The 23,425-nt window shown below is 29.7% G+C and overlaps 1 protein-coding gene across 3 annotated transcripts in view; it reads left to right on the forward strand.

Moving 5' to 3' along the window:
• Positions 1-23,425, forward strand: part of LOC142320111 (uncharacterized) — a 470,415-nt gene that overhangs the window by 376,648 nt on the left and 70,342 nt on the right. For 2 of the 3 annotated variants that reach the window (XM_075357791.1, XM_075357793.1), the window contains exons 4-6: positions 785-886; positions 8,335-8,427; positions 21,648-21,749. In XM_075357791.1, the coding sequence (XP_075213906.1) occupies positions 785-886; positions 8,335-8,427; positions 21,648-21,749 (297 nt within the window). The remainder of the gene's footprint in view (positions 1-784; positions 887-8,334; positions 8,428-21,647; positions 21,750-23,425) is intronic. The other variant, XM_075357792.1, reaches the window with a different exon arrangement.

Raw genomic sequence — 23,425 nt, forward strand, 5'->3', positions numbered from 1 at the left:
TGATTTTTAACTATAAGTTTGCTAACTAATATATCGGGCATCATATTCTCTTATTTAATCAGTCCAGAGTTCAATTCTTACAAAGGGTCTCATATTTATTATTTATTAACATTTAATTCCACTTATTATCTACTCCCTCCAATCCTAAAAGAAAAATTAATTCTCTCGATTACTGTGCAGTAAGCCAAATAATTAAACAGAATATTCTCATTTAACTCATCTATTAAGAAATAGTATTTCCTTGTAAAGTAGTATTACCCTGAAAATATCTTTCTCCACAAAGCATTCTAAATTCTCTTAATCAAGCATGTTTCTTTATCAAATCCATTTTACATGAGCGATACAGTTCTACGGTAATCAGTATGGTTATATGCAACTGAAAAATTTTAATCTTTCAGAAGTATAACGAAAAAAATAATCAATTTATTAATAGTAGGATTTTTATTGTTTTCACAGACTGGATGTATATTTTTATGTATTATTCTGAAAATATGTATTATTTTTATTTTATTATAAATGTATATAAATTTAATAGAAGTAATTTTCTAATATCTTTACCGGAGAGAACAGTGTTTGGTACAAGGTAGAAAGAAACTGACTTCCACAAATGGCAGGAACAGCAGGAAACAAAAAATGATTAAAAATCCAATTCTCAACCGGGTAAAAACTGGTAAAAGAATAGATTTCTCGTGGATAATTCTGAAAATCTAAAATAAATAATGTATATAGTGTAACTATATTAACAATAGAATATATATATATTTTTTTAATTTAATTTTCCTAGTTTGGAGGAGGGGGAGGAGGTGATGGTTCAGGTGGTTCCGGATCAGGAACAATTCTTAACCTTGTAGGACCTCTTTTAGGAAGCAGCAGCGGTGGCGGCGGAGTAAGTAAAAGTTATTATTTTTCTTTTTTTTTTAATGGTAGTAATTTTATTTTAATCCTTCAAATAATAATATTTTTCCATCAATAAACATAAAGATTTTTTTTCAGGATGTTAGATTTAAATCACAATGTAATATATTTAGCTTTAAGATTGATTTTCTTGAACTTAATAAAAGTTTTTATATTAAAATAATCTTTCACTCAAATCGGAAGAATAAGATATAAAGTATATTAAAGTATAATTTAAGATAAATAGCGTAAAAACAAGCTGAACAATGATGCGAACCGTTTTATAAATATTGTATTAAAAAAAAAAAAAAACTATTTACGGAACAGGTAATCTCACGGAGTGAGATTTTTCATGAGAAAGTCCGCTAACATTACAACTAAAAATAAGCAATAATTATAGTTTTTTCATTAATCCCTGAAAACAAGCAGCAAAAAAACTAAATCATATAAATATAACATATTGATTACATCGTTATGCCTCTACAGTGCACAAAAAACTATATACCGATAAATTATTACTGCATAATCAATCGTTTAAACTTCACAGAACATTGGAATTACACTTTAAAGATTTTCCCCAAAAAAATATTAAAGTTATTAATCGAGGTTATATTGTTTCTGAATTGACTGAAAATCACACTCCAAAATTTTAACAGAAAGAGATTTTCTCTATACTTTTCGCCTGTTTTGCTTCAATAAAAACCGATTTTTGAAAGTTTCTATTTACTTTTTATCGGCTGTATTTACATTAATTTTCTCAAAATTAAATTCTACTAGTTTTGCTACTACATCTTCCGCATTTATTAGTCATTTAACAAAACTATTGTACTACAAACCTACAAAAAATTTGTTTTTCGACAAAGAATTTTGTGTTTTACGTGGAATATCTTAAAAACTACTAGAGTTACAGTTCTGGGACGTGTTTTATTTTCCAGCTTAGATTACATAAGAAATCATCAACTTTATTCCTCAATTTGAATGTAAAAAATTACAGTAGGGCCTCTTTTTTATTAGAAGAGCTGAAATCCGGGCGAAATCTTTCGCTAGCCGTAAATCGAAAACAAAGGGTTTCCATACCTATATTTATATGAACCTTTTTCATTATTTTCCCCAGTAAAACACGTTCTGAATATTTCTTTGTTTCTTCGTAGTACATTATGTAATGTAGTTTGAAAACAGGATTTTCAACCGTTATGCCAAAATCTGAAAATTAGCGTCAACATTTTTTCTACTTTCTTAACATAAAGGAAGTTCTGCAATTAAATCTGAATCCCAAAATTATGACGGATGATTTTCCTCGTGAGGACCGGTTGCTCTTTTGTATGTGGAAAGAAAAGTTTGTTGCAGGGTATATTTGAACCGATCAAAGTGGACTCTTCGCTCAATTTGTTTCATTACTATCTTTTGGGTAAGGGTTTCCTAATCCTCAATTATTTTTTGACACGACATCAGCTGGTTGAAGGAAACCTTAACGTATTACTTTATATGAGAATTCTGGTTTCGTTAGACGATTCCTCTGCGGACATATCTTCTCAATTTCCTTCATACTTGGTATCTTTTTCTTCGATAACGTTTTGTGACTTTTGACTTCAGCTTGATATCCATCGAGTTAAAGTTTCCGAGGCCTTGTATGTCGTTTGAGTTATTTTTTTTTTTTTTGATGGGGTAACTCTTTCTTCAAACGAATCCAGGGGAATCTACTTTCTATTCAATAGCTGTACAAAAAACCCAATTTCCGACCGAGGTGGTTTTATCGGGTAAAGTTACGCCTTATAATTTTTCTTAACAAGTACATCGTAAGATGCGAGTATAATTTTTTTGACAGATATATAAAAAGTATTTTATAAAAAGACATAGAAAGATCGAGTAGTAACTGATGTCCAAAGGAAAGTCCTGATAGGGCGTAATATGTTGGAAATTCTAATAACGATAAAAATGTCAATTTCTGAAACGCTCATGACCTACATCTAACGTATTAACGTATAATATATATTATTATCATCCCATTCATAACACCGTAAAAAGAAGTTAAATATTTTAAATCAATTTACCATTCCGGACCGTCAGATATTTATTATTAACAATCGTCTCTCGTTATGATTGTTATTGTTACAACACTAATGTTATTATAATTTTACATTATACAATTATCATTTATTGAAACGAGTTAAAACGATTTAAGCAGAATACAATTTCATAAAAAGTATTAAAATAAATACTATGTTGTTCACAACTTTTGCATACACATTACATCTTAAATAATAATTCTGTTGAGTAATAACGTTACGTTATTATTCAATTTTCCTCATTGCTAAATCTACAAGCACTTAACAAGGAAGAACTTGTTTTGCCGTTAAGAAATACACTATGATAATAACAAAATATTTTAATACTTTTATATTTTATCGATTCCTAGTTCAATTCGACCGAAAAGGACTTCCATACAACAATCCATAAGAAGTTTATGTAAACAATATATATAAAAGACTTCGTGCCTGAATTTACGTAGCGAGAATAATCGTTTATTTGTATATATATTGAAGTACGTGTTAATGACTTTAGTCAAGGATAATACCTCGTGATGTCAAAATATAACCTCGGTGAACACTTGTGTTGTGTTACCATGTATAAACGGTGAATAAATTCATTTCCTTTAAATAATTTACAGATAATACAACCCACTCTTTGTGTACACTAAATCGTGTTTTCCTGTACTTCAAACATCGAAAAGTAAATATCGTTTTAAAACCGAATAAATAAACGGTGCAAAAAGAATCTATATATAACTTAATTCTAAAACGTTTATCCTTTACTTAATGTATTCGTACGTAATTGATTATAGCATCAGAATAATTATTATACAAGGTCGTGGACAAGAAGCATCTTCCTCTTACTCCTCTTCATAGGTCAGACTACTCGTTCTGAGAAACCCTTATTTTTATAAATGCTTTTCCGATTTCTTTAATTAATAAATCTTCTACTTTTCTAAACTACTCATTAATGTATTCCGTATGACATTGGCACGGATTTTCCATATCTTAACACAATCGTTCCTTTATCTCATTTTATAACACATCTTTTAAAAAGAAATATCGGTGAAAGAAATATCTCATTCACATCTCTCGTGCTTCTTCCCTTTTTTATTACACAGCTGTTTTTCTCTTACAATTTTCTCCCTTTTTTTTTACTAAGTATTCCGTGTAGAATTAACAGATTAGTCTGTTATAGATGTGAAATTAAACGAACACTTGAGGCAACAACTTCTAATCGATTGAAAAATTTTTATGTTATTGGAAATTTTCTCATATTTGTTTATTAATATATTCCGTACCAGTATATTTCCGTATCATTTGTTTTGATATTTTAAACAGTTATGTTCCGTTATCCTCCAGCCAGTTTTTAATCGATGAATTTTTGTGATATTTATTTTATTAATAATAACAATTTATAAATAATTATTACAGTTAATTAAATAAATCTATTAAAATGTTTAATCCTTTTTAATTATAATGTATTTGTAATTTTTATGTTTTACATCACATATATGAAAGTGACGTATATTTAAATAGCAGTGGCAGCTCGTGGCTAAAATTAGTGGGGGTGCTACTCCAGAAAATTGTTTTCTGGGCCTTTTCAAGGCCACGGTCAAACTTTTATATAAAATAAAAGAACCGACAAAAAAATTAATCAAATATAATAGCTGGAAGCAGGATAATAATACAAATCTACACTTTATCACATTCAAGAATACAGTACACGGTTTTTAAGCACAATGTGCATAATAACCGTATTCGGTTTAACCGAGTAAATAATAAAATGTCAATACAGATAATATTTTTTAGTATTATTAGATAATAATTTAATAAAATGTCCGCTTAAAAACACTATAGTCCAATTAATTTAGATTTTTAGATTTCTATTATTATTAGATTTTTAGATTTTTAGATTTTTAGATTAATTTAGATTAATTTAGATTTCTATGTACACATAAACAAATACATAATTAGTTTTTACTAATTACCTTCTCTTTCGCCCTTCCAGCGTGTTTTTCGAAAAATTTGGCAGTCAAATTCAATCCGCCATATTCTGATCACTACTGAATAAACAACTAAACTGCTTTCATATTTTTTCCATCGACTAAACTAGAAAAGGGAACGAATAAGGAACGTTCCATACACACACGGAAAAAAAAAATCTACCTTCCACCAGTATGCCAGGGCAGGCACTGCGGCAGCGACATTGCTTTCTCTCTCTCACTCTCTCGCTCTCTCTCTCTCCCTCGCAGCCACGCGTGTACCTGCCTATGTGCGGATGCGCAAAACAGCTTAACACCACGCCACTAGAACTGTGAGGCGCACAGTTCCGTACAAACATTTTTGTACCTTTTTCATAAACTGAGGGATGGCTACTGATGTTAAGCTTAAGGATAATATATTGTACAAATATAAAGAAAGAATAACGAAAAAAGGGCTCGTTATATTAAACATTATCGATAATATCAAGTGGAAATAGAGTGCGCTGCAGTTCCACAGTGCCTATACGCGAGCCGCTACTGTTAAAAGTAATATAAGCCACTGTTAAAAGTATTATAGTACGAAAGTTAATTATAACTTTCATACTACAATAGACTAGATAGAATAGACACGTAGAAAAACAAACTTATGACTTATTGTACAGGCCAATAGGCGGCAATATCTTTCAGAATGGACTGGAACGGATTCCGATATTCTACTTCTACTTTATAACACAATAGAAATTCATATAAATAGCAATCCAATACATTTATACTATGCCGCTTTTTCATCGAAGCCTACTTTTTTCGATCCCCCTCGGCCTTTTACAGCCCCACAGTCTGGCTGTGCGCCTCAGTAATTGGTTCTAGAAAATTTTGAGAGCGGTTAACAGTGTCGTGTACATAATTACGCTTCAAATTTCGTAACCTGTTGTACACCGGGCAACGATCTGAAATAATTGATCTAAAAGACAGCCGCCTTTTAGATCAGTTACTTCAGATCGAATATAAATCACTCTCTCGATATGATAAAATCATATACAGTAAAAGTACTAAAAACTAATCGATTCATTGATAACAACTGGCGGGAGGATAACGAAAGAGATCTTTCAAATAATTAGTATGATAAAAAATTCATACGGTATCTACTGATATAATTCTTTAACATTTCGATTTAAGCTTTTAAACGAGATTGTACTCCTAGAAAGAGATTATACTGCGTCAAATGAGATAAAATTATGGAAATATTGTAAGTGTAGATTACAAAGGTAGAAAATTAATTAATTAAATAAATACGAGCGTACTTGAATCGGACATTAATGAAAATAGTGGATAATACAGACCGAGTGGTTTGACCTAGGAAGAGGAGTAAGAAATGATGCTACCTACCCTCCAGATAGAATAACTAGCGAGCCAGAATTCATTCTTAATTTTTCGGTGTGTGTATCTTATTATTTTATTACGAATAAAAGGATGACAACACTTGAACTGTATCACTAACTCTGTTGGAAACAAAAATTTAAGACCTCACCAAATAAGACCACAGAATTTTGTTTGGTTAACAAAAAAAAACTATTGAAACTCCATATCCTACAAGTAGAATTAAAAAAATAATCAAATAACATTTGATATCCATCTATTTTATTAACGACCAAAAAACTGTCAAATAAAATTATAACAAGTAATTGACAATGAATAAATATACATAAAAAAAGGAAAGAATCATATTTGTAATGATAAACTAAGCAGTTCTAAAAATCTGTTTCATCTTCAACTATTCTGAATTTTATATATATAAAATTCAGAACGGTTGACGTATACTTCGCGGGTCGCACAAAAATGCATACACTTTTGATTTAGTATCACTCGCTCGTTTCCCCACCGATTCTATTGAAATTTTACAGATCTTTAAACGAAGGTTTTAAAAATTTTCTGTGGAAATTTCAACCTTCTAGGATTTATATAAAAAAATGGCGGCTTTCAAATAAAAACATCAATTTCAATTTCAGAAAACCACATATTTATTCCTTACAAAAAAAAAACCGGTAAAAATGATTAAAAACAGGTGATAATTAGAACTAGAATAATTAAAAACAATTGGATAATAAGTCATAGTTATGACTAATTATTAGCCTGTTTCATTCAATTTGAACAGTTGTTTAACAAAACAGCCGTTCACCAATAATGTTTAATAGATTTTCAATAAAATCGGTGGGAGAATGGGCGAGTGATACTAAATAAAAAGCGTATATCTCTTTGTGGGGCCGCTATATATATATAAATTTTTTTGGATGTGTACAATAAATTATTGTTGGACTCATTATATGTTAATATAATCAAAAAATATACCAAACTTTCCAAAGAATGTCGTCGGAAATTTTAAGTAAGTGGTAGACAGTACGGTAAGTTGTATTCTCAAACAACCTAATTTAAGAAATTAAAATGTAGCATTTAATCCTATACATTATTATTATTAATTTTAAGGACCGCTGGATTGCGATTTTCTTAATAACTGCTTGTAACCCTTTGCTATGAAAACTATCAATATTAATTCAAAAATACAAAAACTACAATAGTATAAAAAATACAAAGAAATTCAAATAGTACAATTAATTCAACCTGTTATATTGTTAACTGGATAATTTATCTGTCATCAGACTTTGATGTGAAATTCCGAGGGTCACACAATTTTTGGGATAAACCAATTTTCCCGAGTGGTGCCTGAAATTTCTGTATTTATGATTGATAATTAATGACTTTTTTCTTCCCCCAAAAATAATATATTACCGACCTTTATCCTTAATGGAGCGGAATCATCACGACCTTTTAACACGAATGTTCGTATCCCTATCAGGCTTAGTATACAAAGTTTTCACAACATATTCCCAAGTACAACCTGTAAGGGCCAAATTAATCGTTTAAAATAAAATATAATCTTGTCTCGCTTAATGGAAATATCTATACCCCTTGGCAAAGCGGGATGAACGTAACTGGCGTACTTTGAAGCTATCATTCTAACGAAGTTGAGACGAATTCACGGTTATTACGGGAATAGATTTACCTTTGTCTTTTCTTTTCCCTTTTCACGTATTTTTTTGCCCTACTTCCCCACCTTAAGCTTTGCGGGTGTAAATCTGATTCTGGAAGGTCTGACCTGAAGATGGTGAGTACTTTAGAATCGGTTCATATCATCTAGAAAGTGATGGTTGCACTCAGGTGAACAAGATCTTCTAATCTCGATAAAATAAAGCTACAAAATGTAAAAAAAAACCTAAAGTAAAGTCAAACAATCTTACCTGGAAAAGATTGCAAATCCATAAATTCGTTTTTTAACAAACACGAATTTTTTTTATAAAATAACAAATATTAATTTTCATTTTTAATTAATTTTCTTTTCAAAAGGTAGGGCATTGTGTTATTTGTTTCAGACAACAGGAGGGGACGGAGGGGATGCAGGTTCAGGTTCGGGTTCAATATTGAACCTACTTGGTCCATTGCTAGGAAGCAGCAGTGGCGGTGGGGTGAGTTTTTTTTTACCACGAAAGGTACCAAAAATACATTTGAAAAAAAAAACAATTAATTGGTTTGTTTATCCTTCTTTCTACATCAATCTTCTGCACGAATATAACACACTGCATAACAAAATATAACTTTCTCAAAATTATATACACTAAACTTAAATCGAGCTACGTAGTATAAAACAATATTAAATAAATTCCAAAATAGCAAGACAGCACTCGTATTCCTTACTACGCGTTTAGATAAACGATTTCAGTTGAGTATAAAGTAATTGGTTCTACAACAATTTCTGTTCGTAATTCGACTTTAAGAATTCTTCGTCTTTGAAAAAAAAGGGAATTTACTACAACCTAACTACGTTAATAGTTAAAACATTACAGATTTCAGCGCATTCTGTTGCGCAAATAGTTCTCCTTATACACCGTACCACGAAGCGGTAAACATCCTACAGTTACATCGTTACATACAATCCTCTTTAGATTCGTAATATTATTCGAATCGAAACACTTCACGATAAAATTTTTAACACTATGCATGTATTTATGGAGGTGAGAAATTATTTCACGTAACACAGATTCAATAAAAAAAAAGTAAAAACCCCTACTTATCAGTTCATTGTTCGTATTCTAACTTATGGCCGTTATTTATTAAAAAACATTCGTGAAAAGATTATTTTATTCTATTAGACACGCAGAGTATTTCTGAAATACGTAGAGATATTTTGGGAGTAGATTACTTACATTAGCTGTAACCATACCCTCGGAAACGCTAAGTTTTCCATCTCTCAGCCGTTTTATGTTTTCATAGTATAAATTTTTATCTCAAAAACGGATTAAATATTTTAATAAAATTCTACGTACTAGGATCATTCAAAAATCAAAACTGATCTGGATCAAAGTGACATTTCTTTCCACTTTTTAACACAACGTCTAGTAAAATTAATACATTTGTCTCTAATCAGTTTATTTAAGCCTGCTCCAAAGAAACTTTGTCTTGACGTCGGAGTTAATTTAGAACATTTTTTTTGATATCATCATCGCCATTAAACTGTACGGGGGGGGGAGGGTTGAGAATAGAACTTCCCGACCCAATTTTTTCGATATTTTCTCGAGTTCTCCCAGCCGAACGAATACGGGCGTTATCGTTTAGCAGAATGTCTCCAGGGCGTTTTTTCAACTCTGCTGCCTTCACTTTGTCGATAAGCATGTCGCAGTACACCGATGGAATTGTCACATGTGGCATTCGCATCGGTGGCATCCTGACTAAGGCAAGATCACGGCTGAGAAATACTTTTGGCCGAGGTTTTGAAGATGAGCTCCGGTAAAACCCATCAGGGCTATGAACGGAGGGGGTGGCGTGCCGACCGTAACCGTCACATCGGTGAGTGTCTTCGCTTACAGGGTTACTGTTCGCTTATCTTCTAGAAAATCGACCAAAATCTTTAATAATAAATTACAACCGACTTATAAATTATTTTTTCATTAACCGATACTATTAGAAAGAACATTCTTTTACAGTTCAGAAGATCAACCGTAAAAGTTCAAGATAAATAATTTAAGATTATATTAAAAGGTTAGCATCTCACGGCAGTACTTTTTCCCTGGTAAACGTAATAAACTAAAAATATAGCGTGCTACCAGTAGATAGTGGATTTTAAAAAGTTGTCAACAAATTTGCCGAACCGTATCTCTAATATTATAAAGATTAAATTTTAATCCCCCTCCTTACACAATAAAATTGAAAATTATTCTCTGAAAATAAACAAGTTAAATCTTTTAGTAAGTAGTAGAAATAACATAGGAGGACCGTAACAGTAAAGTTAATAGGCTCCTAATTTATTTATTAGCGTATGGCACCAAAACGCAATACCGATTGCAGTAAAAAATTACAAAGATTTAACAAATTAATATACGCTACTGATTCTGGAGTAGCCATCAGGAAATCTCCAGGATTCCCTTCATAAGCTTTCCTAGGGCAAACTTCTGTGATGTGTTTGATTTTCTTTTGGTTTTAGGTTTCAGACAATCCAGTTTAATAATCATTCAAGTAGTAACTTTTTTACGTCAAGATAATCTACGGCTTTAATTTACCGAACGACTGCTTCATGAAAACTGCTTTGTACAGTTTAGTTTTATTCAATCGCCGTACACAAGAATTTTTTTTACAATATTATCACGTTCACGTATTTCACGTAAATTTTCACATATTATTTTATTATTATTTTAATTTTCACATATTATCACGTTTCACATATCGAAGTTATTTTATTTATACTGTGTTAGAAATGATCTTTTATTTTACCCCCTCCTGTGTATTCTTATTTCAGACATCAGGAGGGGACGGTGGTGATGTTGACTTAGATTCTAGTTGGGTTTCAATCAACTACACATCTTGGGAACGGTCGACCTGAGACTGTACAAGACTACACTTCATTTACATTCACACATAAACTCGTTCATCCACTGAAGTTATACTTTACGGAGGTTCCGGAGGCTAAACAGAAAAAAAAGAAAAAAAAAACGGTTCTAGTTGTGTATATTGAACCTTCTTGGTTCATTTCTGGGTAGCAGTAGTGCCGGCGGAGTAATTTTACAGGATGAACAAACAGATAAATTTATACCGTTTAAAAGCCGAAAAAGTAGCAAATATGTTGCTAAACTTTTCGGTTAATCGCACACTTAAAACTTTATACCACCCCTTCCTGAGTGATTAATCAAATAAAAATAGAGAAAAAATTAGTTCACCCTAATCACTTTATTTATCTAAATGTTTATTTATATAGTGAAAAACAATAAAAACTGTTTTGAACTTCCTGGCATTCAAACATATAAATATTTTCATTAATTTAATCTACTGCTAAAGCGTTCTGTTCAAAGGTATTATGACAGTTATACATTTAGAATAAAATTCAACAAATTAAAAATATTTAGATATTTACGTCATATCTCTGAAATAAAAGTTTAAAATTTAAACTTATCAAACTATTCTAATTTCTATTTTCTATTCTAATTACAATTCATTTTCCTTAAAAAAAAAACTCACAAATAACAATTTTTTATTAAAATATTCGTACTTTGTTATTATATTAATATATAAAAGTAAATATGTAAACGAAAAAAAGTCTTCCACTACTTAGGGAGAATATTACTAATAAGCCCCTTAGCTTTAAAAACTTCGTAGATTCACTTTGGAATTTTTTCGATAAGTTTTATTATAAGTTTTAATTCTTGCTTATGGAATTCCATTATTTGTTGATATTCTTAAAGAGAATTTTTCTCTTATAAGATTATAAGAGATTGTACTCTTTTAAGTAAAATTTTGAGATACGGAAAACGTTGGGAATGTATCTCCACATTCCCTCGACCGATTGAAACCAAAATTAAACAGAATCGATGACCTGTAATCAGAAGTCATCTTACAAACTTTATAAATTTCATAATTATCATTTTATACGGTCTGAAGATTTACGTAAAAATAACCGATGAAAATAATGCAAAAAATATAGAGGCTTATTATCCCCTACTGCTGAATGAAATTGCCCAAATATAATCAAAGCGGCATACTAATGTAATGGATTCATCTAGTCGGTACAAGAATGAGACATGAATCCAGTAACGACAAAAATAAAAAAAGGACTTCCCTCCCACTTTTTTATGAGTCTGAATAAGAGAAAATATTATCAGAAAGTATCTTAGCTACCTGGAACAAAAAATAACGTGAAAAATATATCTATAATTTATGAAAAAAATTAAACGGCGTCAATACCTCATATAAAGAAATCATTATGCCAAATTTCATCTAATTCAGTCCATCCAGTCTATAAATAACACGCAAAAAACAAGAAAACCGTATATATAAATGCATCCCTTTCTGAATATTTTAATACTAAAGAAAATTCTTTTTCCTTTTTTTTTAAAGGGCTTATGAAATGTCAATATCTGAAAAAAAAACCCAAATAAAAAATTTTGCCCGATAATAATAAATTCCATGTACTACTATACTGTAAAGATATACAATTATATCAATCCGATCGACCTAAGTACAGAATAATAAAATAAGATGACACCTATCTTATTCCATAATTCAAGCAAGAGCGCTTTCGCGAGTTCCTCGCATCATCAGTTGCTCTATATAATTTTTCAAATCATTTGAACTAAATTACACATCAAAATTGAAATTAAAAATCCTAAACTATACATAAGATTTAAAATTGTTAAAAGATCTTTTACAAAACTAAAATCAAAACAGAAATTAAAACTAAAACGTTCTAAATTCAAAAGTTTATAACCGGCTAGCTAGTCCACATGGATTTCTATTTTGTTTTTATTATTGATTTTAACTTTGACTTTTTAATTTAATTTTATTAAATGACTTCAAATGCTTTTATATGTATACAATTTTTAATTTTTATTAAAATTTTTAAATAAATTTCTTAATTTAAAAATCTGAATAATAATAATTTACGTAAACGAATCTTAGTAATCGTCTTGAGTGACGTTTTAGAAACTATGGAAAAATTACAGAATAAAAATTTCATAAAATTTGAATTTATAATCGATATAACCGTACACAACACAGTACGGTACACATATTATACAGCACAGTATAAAACGAATAGCAAATTTCTCTTACGTAGTAAACAGTAGTAGATATCCGATACATAACCGCGATTTTAAATTAGATTTACTTTATTACATTTACAATTACAAACGTATGTTTTGTTACGTGAAAATACAAAGTTTAATTTTTTACTAGCTTTTAATATGAACATCATTTACAGCCCTGCGGCAAATAATCCACCTTATTCTAAACTATGACAAGCACGTATGCAGAAATCGTTTCCACGGCTGTTTTAATCTTTGGCACAAGTAGTCGAGTGACATGACTTCTTTCTAAGATTACGATGTCTTTTACGTAACCCAAAAAGAAAAAAAATCAATCGGCGTCAAATCGGGAACTTTTGCATAATGTGGATGGGCTCCATCATGTAGGAAAATTACGCTCTCCGTATTTTCAATCCGCAGAAACAATAACTTCTCCAATGTCAGACTACACTACGCCCGTAATAGTATGCTCGTGGAAAAAAAAATGGTCCAAAAATTCCATTATTCATGATACTACACAGACATTCACTTCAGAACCGTTGCCGACAAACTGTGCCGATTAGTATGAATTTTCTGAGCTCTATACTGGACGTATGGATTCACGATTCCTTGAACGTAAAACGTTGATTCATCAGAGAATAAAATGCGCCGCGAGTAATTTTCATCTGTAGCAATGAGTAAAACGTGGTTTTATTTAACCGGTGGCTTATCATTAGGTTTAATTAATAATTTTGATTTTGTTACCGACGAAATAAATTAAATACCAAGAAATAAAATACCAAGAAATTTCGCATTATGGACAACAGAAGTACTATCTTAAAAATAAATTACACAATTATTGACAAACGAGAATAGAATATTCCTTCTTAAAATCAGAATTTATTTTCCTAGTAAGAAAATAATGAAACATTACTAATAATATTAAATTTTATTAACACTAGTAGTATTTAAAACGACTAACTCTGTATAATACTAACCGTTCAGTTAACACAAGTAAAGAAATTTTAGCAAACGCTACAAAACAATTAAAAAAAGTATATATAACAATAAATAATAAAAATCTAAATCTTAATGGGCATTTCTATCACTAACCGATCATCATCAGTAAATACAGTATATACTGATTATAATTATTTAATAATTAAAATGCGCATCTCGATTTAAAGTTTCTGAACGTTTTATATTAACGAATTAACTTCAATAATTAAGCTGTACAGCTCTTTCTTTGTATTTAACACTATTAATACATTATTTTATTGTAATGAAATTAATCTAAATACTAATAACATTAATAAAATAAATATTTAATATACAGTTAGTACTAACTAATCTTTTTTAAACTAAATAATAATGTACTTTTTAAATTTAGAAGAATAGAGAAGCGGTAGTGTTGAATTAAAAAAAATATATAGTAGATTAAAGAAAATCTCAATTCAAATAAATGCTGCAACACATTCAAAAAACATCTCAGGTTTGTAGTCCTTTGCAAGTTTAACGAGCCATTAAAAAAAGGCAACGAAAATGTTTATATACTTTAATCATTTCTCGTAGAAAAAATATTACGTCATAATAATTTTCCTATATTACTAATTTTACGCTCTAGTCAACGTTATTTTTTAGTTTTACCGTGATACTTCTTTGACCGATGAGGTCGAGACTAAAATTTCGACGAAACTCAGGTCGAAGCTGGAATATATAAAGCTAAATATTAGTACGAAATTTCAAATTTTTGTTAAGAGGTTTTTGAGATACGAGGCAAAAAATATTGAATAACCTTTAGCCCGAAATCTAATCGACTTAAAGAGTACGGGATTTTAAGTGACTTAGTAAGTATTTTCACCGTACTAAAATTTGTTGGAAGTAAATTCCAACAAAAACTAAATATAATGAAAGCTACAGTTTTTTTTTTTTTTGTGAAAAATTTAATTTCATTAATAACGACATTTTTTTTTATAGCCATTTACGAAAAATTTATATTGAGCCCGCTTCGTGATAGAAATCAAAATACAGGCCAACAGACCAACCAGTACATACCTAAGTCAACATTTGCAAAAATCCCGATACCCAAAATTTTTACCGAACGCCATAGTTTCTCTTTACTGTTTCTACAGTAGGGAAATTAAAATTGAGAAACATTTTCATATCTTCTACCAGAAAGTTAATAATATATTTTGTTCGTTAAAAACATCATGATAAGTTCGCTTAAAAAATTAAAAACTACTCGTCGAAATCTGATAATATAATTCAGAAAACACGATAAAAATAAAAAACATATGGACGGAAATGAACAACCTCTCCTTTATTCTTCAAATCGACCAAAGTTTTATTAGAATTTGGTAAAAAACAATATTACAATCCCAGAATTTTTTAAATAAAATAAATATAACATTATTAAGTATTTCCTAAACAAACAATTTAAAGTCTTTACATATTAGTAGCATCCACCACCGGATCTGTTTCTTAATGAAATGTAAATTGTTAGTTGTAATTCAGTATTACGTTAATATTTACTAAAACAATTAACGAACGTAACCGCAAATTGCAGAACTTGAGTTATAATGGAGCGTGTGTTACTCGGCCCCCAACATCGTATACCATTACAGTATCGTATAATTTATAAGTACATTATAAAACAGTCAGAATAACCGGTCTAAAGAGAACAATACAAATATTATAATGGTTTATTTAGAACCACTATATTGTGACAGTTCAACACTGAATTTCTCAAAACAAAAATAAAGAATAACAATACGATAAAATATAAAATGTTTACTGAGACAGCAAAATAATGGGAACCTCTCAATTCGAATCATAAATATTTTTGTTTCTTGTACGATCATGCCTTACTAATTATCAAATTTAAAAAATCTAAATATAATTTCATAATTCAGTAACTTCTTTCGGTATTTCTATTGTAACCAAGTTTTATATAAAACTTTTATATGTTTATTACTTTTTTTACCAAATTTATTTTACCCCCGGATATAAAATAGTGTTTTTCCACCCCAACCGTTTGTCTTTTACCCCAGATTTCTACTATTAAAAATAAAGCTCTGGGGACATTTTTTTTTTTATTTTTCAGGTCGCATTTCATATAAAATCATTAAATTTGCCCCGTAATTTGAATTCCAAGAATTACAGTCTGGCTTAATTTTACCGATGGCACAAAAATCAGTGCCAAATCTTTCACCGACCGATACTCGCTAACGAACCGTTCTCAAACTTAAATTTATAAGAATTTTTTTCTTTTATTTTCAATAGTAAAACATATTCTGGAAGTGAGTCACAATAACTTAACATCGTAAATTACTTCTTTAGTCCGATATCATTCAACGTATTTTCAATAAAATACGTTTCCTCTATTCTAAAGAACCTTAACTCGTAATCTGTTTCTTTTCACAATCTCTCTGTATTTTCGATTAAGGCACTAGTTTCCAGCCTTTAACCTTTCTTAAGAACGCTTCTTTTCTAATGAGTAACTTCTTTATAGAGTACCTGCATTTTAAATATAACATATTTCGTACTTCGACAGTTCGGTACTGCGAATGTAACTGTTAATTTGCACGACCTTCTTTTTTTCACAAATCCAGTTGACAATCTCAATATACAACTTACGCAAATTAATTGAAACAAGACATTTTTTGTAATAAAATGTTTTATTTCTATACAGCAAAAAGCAAATAAAATAACTTACATTAAAATGATTTTTAGTATTTACTTTGTCTTCTGTCAGCTTTAATTAACACTTTAGTCCTATCACGAAACGATTTAATCAATAATTTACACTTTTCACGAATCTCAACGTCATGAAACTGTACCCGTCTAACTGATGAAATCATCTTCTCTGTAGCTGCGCAATCAATTTTCTTGATGTGCTTCTCACAAGTTGACTACAGGTTTTCGATAGGGATCTGGTCAATTCCCAGACGAGTCGAGTATTTTTATCTCTTGTCCTGCAAAAATTTACCTTTTTCTCGTGCGAGTATGCGAGATCTTACATGGCAGATCTTTCGGGCTGAAATTTTGTATTGAAATACAAAATGAGTGTTCGACGTTACGATAACGGGCAGGTAGGAAGTATTAAAGATCCATTAAAGAATATCAATTTTTTGTTGGAATATTACATTTTATTTGATGCTTATAATTTAACTCCTGTCTCGGGGAAGATGAACGGTTAAAAGTAGATCCCAATATTAGAAAAAATGACACTTCCAGTTTTTTAAAGGCTTGCACATGCATTTGTGCTGGAAAAAATTTGTCAGTACAGATTTCAAGGAAAGTTAAAAAATTTATGTTTAAAAGAACTTTCTACATCTAGAATAGCCGGACAAATCTCAGTATATAAACTGTAAAATATGTAAATAGAAAACTTTTCTGATATAATTAAGAAACGACTGAGAAATATGAACTCCAACGCTAAAGGAAATATTATTTATACAATAGTTTCATGATTATGAAATCAAAATATAGGTAAAAAAAAAACATAGACTCATTATCAAATAATCTTAACAATTTTTATAAAACAAAAATTCAGGTCAAATTAAATATAAAAAATAACCTAATAAAAATGTAAAAAGTCTTTTTAAGCAATAAATTATTTTTTCCAGAAAACATCACATGAATATGCTTAGAACTGCAGTACAAAGAAAAATATATAAGATGTATTTAATGAATAAATATGAAAAAAAACTATCAAATATATCTAATTTAATTGTTAAATAAAAAAATAAAAAATGAATCTAGCTAATTTCCGAAATTTATTATTTTTTTTGTCATTATTTTTATTTAATATTTTTTTTTTTAATTAAAAAAATTAATTTATAATTTTAATTATTTAATTACACTTTATTTATGTCTGAAAGAAATATTACAAATTATACTATTTACCAGTATAATATTATATAATATTATTTACCAGTATAATATAATATTATATTATACTATTTACCAGTGAGGAAATACATCTCATATGAAATTTGCAGTACGCTTTACATAAAATTTGATAGATTAATTTAACACGCATAAAAAAATAAAAATAAACAAACAATCTGTACAGTCAAAGAAAAATATGTTTTACAAGATGTAAATCACCTTTAACATCGTTTACCTCATCCGACATTACAATCGGCCGATACAAAATTGTTATTACAGAGAGGTAGTAAACATCTACCACCAAAATAAAAAATACAAGCGTCGTAAAAAAAAAAAAAAAAAAAAAAAAAACGGGCAAAGAGATATATAACATTCCCGATTTTCCCATTGGAAAATTTTTACTTCAAGCACGACAGTATTTTTTGAATATTAATAACTTAATTATGCAAAAATTTCGAAGAGAATTAGTAAAAGATGAAAATGTTAGGTAAGAAAATCTAGATCTGATTTGAATGTCTCGGCCAAATGATGTTTTTATCATAAAAAGTACGCATTAATAAAAGTATAATTGAGAAAAACGTAAAAATCTTATTAGATTTTTGGTTCCCGGTCGACTCCCTCGACCAAATTACGAAAGAATTTTTTAAAAAATCTTCCAATCTGCAAAAACCGAAGAAAACTGGAAAAACAATGAAGGAAAATCATGTAAACAAACTGAAAAATTCTCTATTATAATTAAAAGGAAAAGAACCTAACTTTACGGCCGCCTTTAAAAACAGAAAAATAATAATAATAATAATACTCGTAGATTAACATGGAAAATATTGTACCACTTCACAAAATAAAAAAGTGGAAATAAAACGGCTTGCACAAACCTATAAGATTTTTAAAAACTAACCGCAGAAGGTATAAACCAAGAGGAATTAAGAATAAAAACATGAAAGATTTCTGGAGCAAATCCTCTCCCCAAAAAAAAGAAGAAAAATGGACACAAGAAAGAAGAGAAAAACAGCCAGAAAAAATTTTTAAATGTGGAAAACATTAAGAGAGAAAAAATAAAGCTATTAAATGAAAGTTAGTACGCGGTCCTTATTGATCAAAATCGAAAAAGGATTTCCTAATAGAAAGTGTCCCAAAATGAACTGATATTTTTAATTTGCCGCCATTTTTTTCGCGGTAAAGTAAAAGAAATGTATTTTATTAAAAAATTAAAATGTTACCACATTTTGGAACACTCCAATTCTGAATTTCTTCAAAAATCATTTCAGCAACTTCAGACAAAATAAATTTAGAAAATACAATCTATTTATAAAATTACACTAAAAAATAAAATAAAATAATTTTCTCAATTCTTCCAATTTTTACTTTTGCACCAAATTAAAAAAAAAAAAAAACAATCTACTAATATTAAACATATCCCCTTTCAAAACTCGAAATTTAAAGAAAAATTTAAAACTTTTCTTTTTCTTTTTTTAGAGGATATTTTTTATGAAAACTGTAATTTACAACAAGAATAAGTCCAATATAAAATCTATTAATTTCATTTTTATTTAAAAATATGGACAAGCACCAACAAAGAACGATAACGGATAGAAAAAACAAATCCATCCCATTTACAAGTAACCTGCGTTTTGGTGAAAATAAAAAAAAAAAATGCTGAAAAACAAAATAAAAAATTCATGAGGTACGTCTCTCCAGAATGCGGAAAAAAATTTTTTTATCCTAATTTTGTAAAATTATCTCCTTGAATTTTTTTTCTGTGGAAGAACACCGTGCTGTGTTTTATGAACTAATAAACAGAATAATTTTAAAAATAATAATAAAAATAACCAAGTTTAAAATATTTTTAAAAAAACCATCAAAATCGTTTTATTTGATTAACAATAAGGCTTGATAAGTACAAAATTTATACACACGGGTGTAACTAACGAGCTCCTTTTATTGAACTCTGTTAAAAACCCGAAATAACTAAATTTTGGCTTATTAAAAAAACGAATCGATTATTTTTTTTACCTATTTTCAAAGCCTTATTTTCATCCGCATGCATCGATTGCTATTTTATATTTTTATTCTACAAAGGTTTCTCTGGTAGTTCATTTTTAATACTAAATTTCACTAGAAAATATTTTAAACGAAAATTATAAGATATATTTTATTCGTAGATAAATTATTACTTTTCATCAGATTGCTTTAATAATAATTACATTTAGTGTAAATTTATTTTTTTGTTAAAGCTATTATCAAACGAAACTTCAACAAGAGTAATCTTAAAACTAATTTTCCACATTCCCTAAAATTATATTTATTTTTTAAAGATTAGATAACACATTTCTGCAATCCAGATTGCCTACCTCGCGCCTGATATTAGTTTATAATAACGAGTTTCTACATATTTTTTTATTATTTTCATCAATACTCTTGTTTCTTCTCTTTTGCTCTCTTGCAAACGACTTCTTTTCAAACAGACAACGGTTTTTTATAAAATAAACTTTAAAAAATAATAGAACTAAATTCAATAACGTGTTGTAAAGTACAGAAATAATGATAATCGATTAATTCACCTTATATCTCATCAATTCATGGAAGTCGAGGTCCGATTAACGTAATTCTCGTATATATTTTAATACTTTCCTGGCATCATACTCGTATCTCTAGTTATGCTAGAAGAAATGTTTGGTAATAGATAAAAACAACGGGGCATGGTTTGTTTTATTTCTCGACGTTTCACGACCCAGGGACATCAAAAAACAAAAAATAAGCGTTCGTAAAAAGTTCGTACGTACTTGATTGTTTATTATTTAATGTTTGTTCATACGACCATTACTTCCCGCGTAAATACGTACGTACATATGTACAGGTTTTGGCTGTTTAAAGCTTTATAACTTTTGACTAGATAAACCGATCCTGATGACATTTTTTACAGTCTTATATATATGAAGCAATTTGTTGGTAAAAGTTTTGGGTCCATATTTCAAGGAGGCGGGATAGATTTTTTTGTAGTCAATTTTCTCAAAATTTTGCAAATAACCTCAAATACAACCGCAAATTACCTAAGTTTATTAATAAGCTCAGTATGTGCATATGTGCTTATCTTAGAACTTACATTTTTGAGGCAAAAATTTATTTTGCCTCAAAATTCTCCCTTCTCCACAAGTCTAAAAACTATGTTTTTATTTAATTCAGATTTTTTAACCGAATTTTTTTATATGTCTTGCCAGACATAGTACTAGTCCAAGTAACCCAAAAAAATTCTTTGAAAGCAATATTGGTTGGGAAACCGATAAAAAAAATATATAGATTTTTTAAAACTTTTTATAACTTTTTTTGGTTTATTTTTAGGTATCATTTTTTCCACTACATAAAACCAACGCTAGAAAAGTATTTCGATTTTTTAAAATATTAAAAGTCTTTTTTTTTAATATGATGCTGACTTGAAAAAGTTATAATTTAAACTTTTTTTTTTTTTATGTCAGTTTAATTGTAAATATATGCACTTCATGCAATTTTTTGAAGCAGTGAGAACAAGTACACTGCCTGCAACTGTGTCACTCATATTTTAGAAACATTTCACTGTAAATTTTTTTTTCACAAAAAAGAAATACACACAAACAACACCAAAAAAGCACGTATTATGCATAACAAAAAAAAAACCACTGAGCTTGAAACAATTTTTCAGAGGAATATTTTATTTAATTACAAACATTATTCAATGATTAATTTTGTTTCTTTCGTTGTTATAATTTCAGGGCGGTACTGGAGGCGGAGAAGGTGAATCAAGTGGAGGCGGCGGTTCAGACTCAGGAGCTATACTTAACTTATTAGGACCGTTATTGGGATCAAGCAGTGGTGTAAGTAAACTAACTGATCAATACGCATTCCTTAAAATAAACGTTCAACTTAAAATTCCTAAATACATATATACTAACCCACCGGGTTGGTCTAGTGGTTAACGAATCTTCCCAAATCAGCAGATTTGGAAGTCGAGAGTTACAGCGTTCAAGTCCTAGTAAAGCCAGTTATTTTTACACGGATTTGAATACTAGATCGTGGATACCGGTGTTCTTTGGTTGGTTGGGTTTCAATTAACCACAAATCTCAGGAATGGTCGAACTGAGAATGTACAAGACTACACTTCATTTACACTCATAGATATCATCCTCATTCATCCTCTGAAGAATTATCTAAACGGTAGTTACCGGAGGCTAAACAGGAAAAAGAAAGAAATACATATATACTAGCTGACCGTCTAGTCAGGGAGTTTCGCCATTCAACCCTCGGGGTCCAGGTCGGCCAAGGCGAGCTACGGGGCCAACCTAGGGGTTCCCCGTGGCCTCCCGGAATCACAGTGTCCTCCCGGGAATAGCAAGCGATGAGCCCGCTTAGCTCGTCATTCCCGTTTAGCCAAGACCCCCTGCAGTGTTCATTACCCCTACGACGGTTGTGAGAATAATACTGATAAATAACATATAAAGTACTCCTGGCTTTGTACAAACCTGAAAAAGAAAGTAAATTAAAAAAAATCAGATTACCAGTAACCGTAATAACTAATGTACGCAGAGCTTTGACGAGGAAAAATTCCACAACTTATTTTTGTTGTCAGTGACAGAAATATAAAAATCAAGTAAAAGCATTAACTTTTTTTTTTTAGTTAATCCACAGCTTCACCTCCAAAGGGACTAAACCTGGATCTGTGGCTTAAAACCTTCCTAGGGATAACACAAATGTATCCTTCAAATTTGAAAGCAATCGTCCTGTAGTATTAATCGCATTTCACTATACACACACACACACACACACACACACACACATACACACCAGAACCAGACCCGGTAGGAGCTGTGAAACTAGTTAGAGAAATATATACAATGATATGTAATACAATAAGTCATTAAAGAAAAAGATAAAGAACAGGATAACTCAAGGAAAATGACCATTTTGGAATATAACGCATCACAACAAAATGAAAAGTAAGGAAATATCACTATAAGGTTGAAAAAATATTTGTCTAATCATTTATATGAAACATAATATATTTATATACACGGTTATGAAACTTGGTTCTTAAGAATGTTAAACGAGAAATATTTAGAAAGTTCTGTGGTACGGACGTAAAAGAAGAAATAAATGAAATGGTCAGACAAAATAAATAATATAATGGTTAAGTTAAAAAGGAAATAAAAATAGGTTAAAAGATTAGCAATGTTTATCTGAGAAGCATAATGCAGACGTTTAACCGCATTAAAAATAATCTATCCACTAAATAATCTTTTAAACCGTTGACGTAGAATTATTTTATTCGTTTAAAAAATAATCTTGGATATATAAAAACAATTGTAGCATTTATGAAGAGATTTATCTGAATCAGATTTTCCCAAACTTTTTCAGAAATAGTCTAACTTTTTTGCAATTTATTAACAAAATCACCATAGAAGAACGAACGTGTAAATAATATTTGTTATTTGCGTAATTTCAAAAAAGCTACAACACAGTTTCAGGGCTTTCCCGTCACACGACGTTTTTCTGA

The sequence above is a fragment of the Lycorma delicatula genome, chromosome 2 (assembly GCF_047948215.1).
Source record: "Lycorma delicatula isolate Av1 chromosome 2, ASM4794821v1, whole genome shotgun sequence".
In the NCBI taxonomy this organism is placed as follows: Eukaryota; Metazoa; Arthropoda; class Insecta; order Hemiptera; family Fulgoridae; genus Lycorma; species Lycorma delicatula.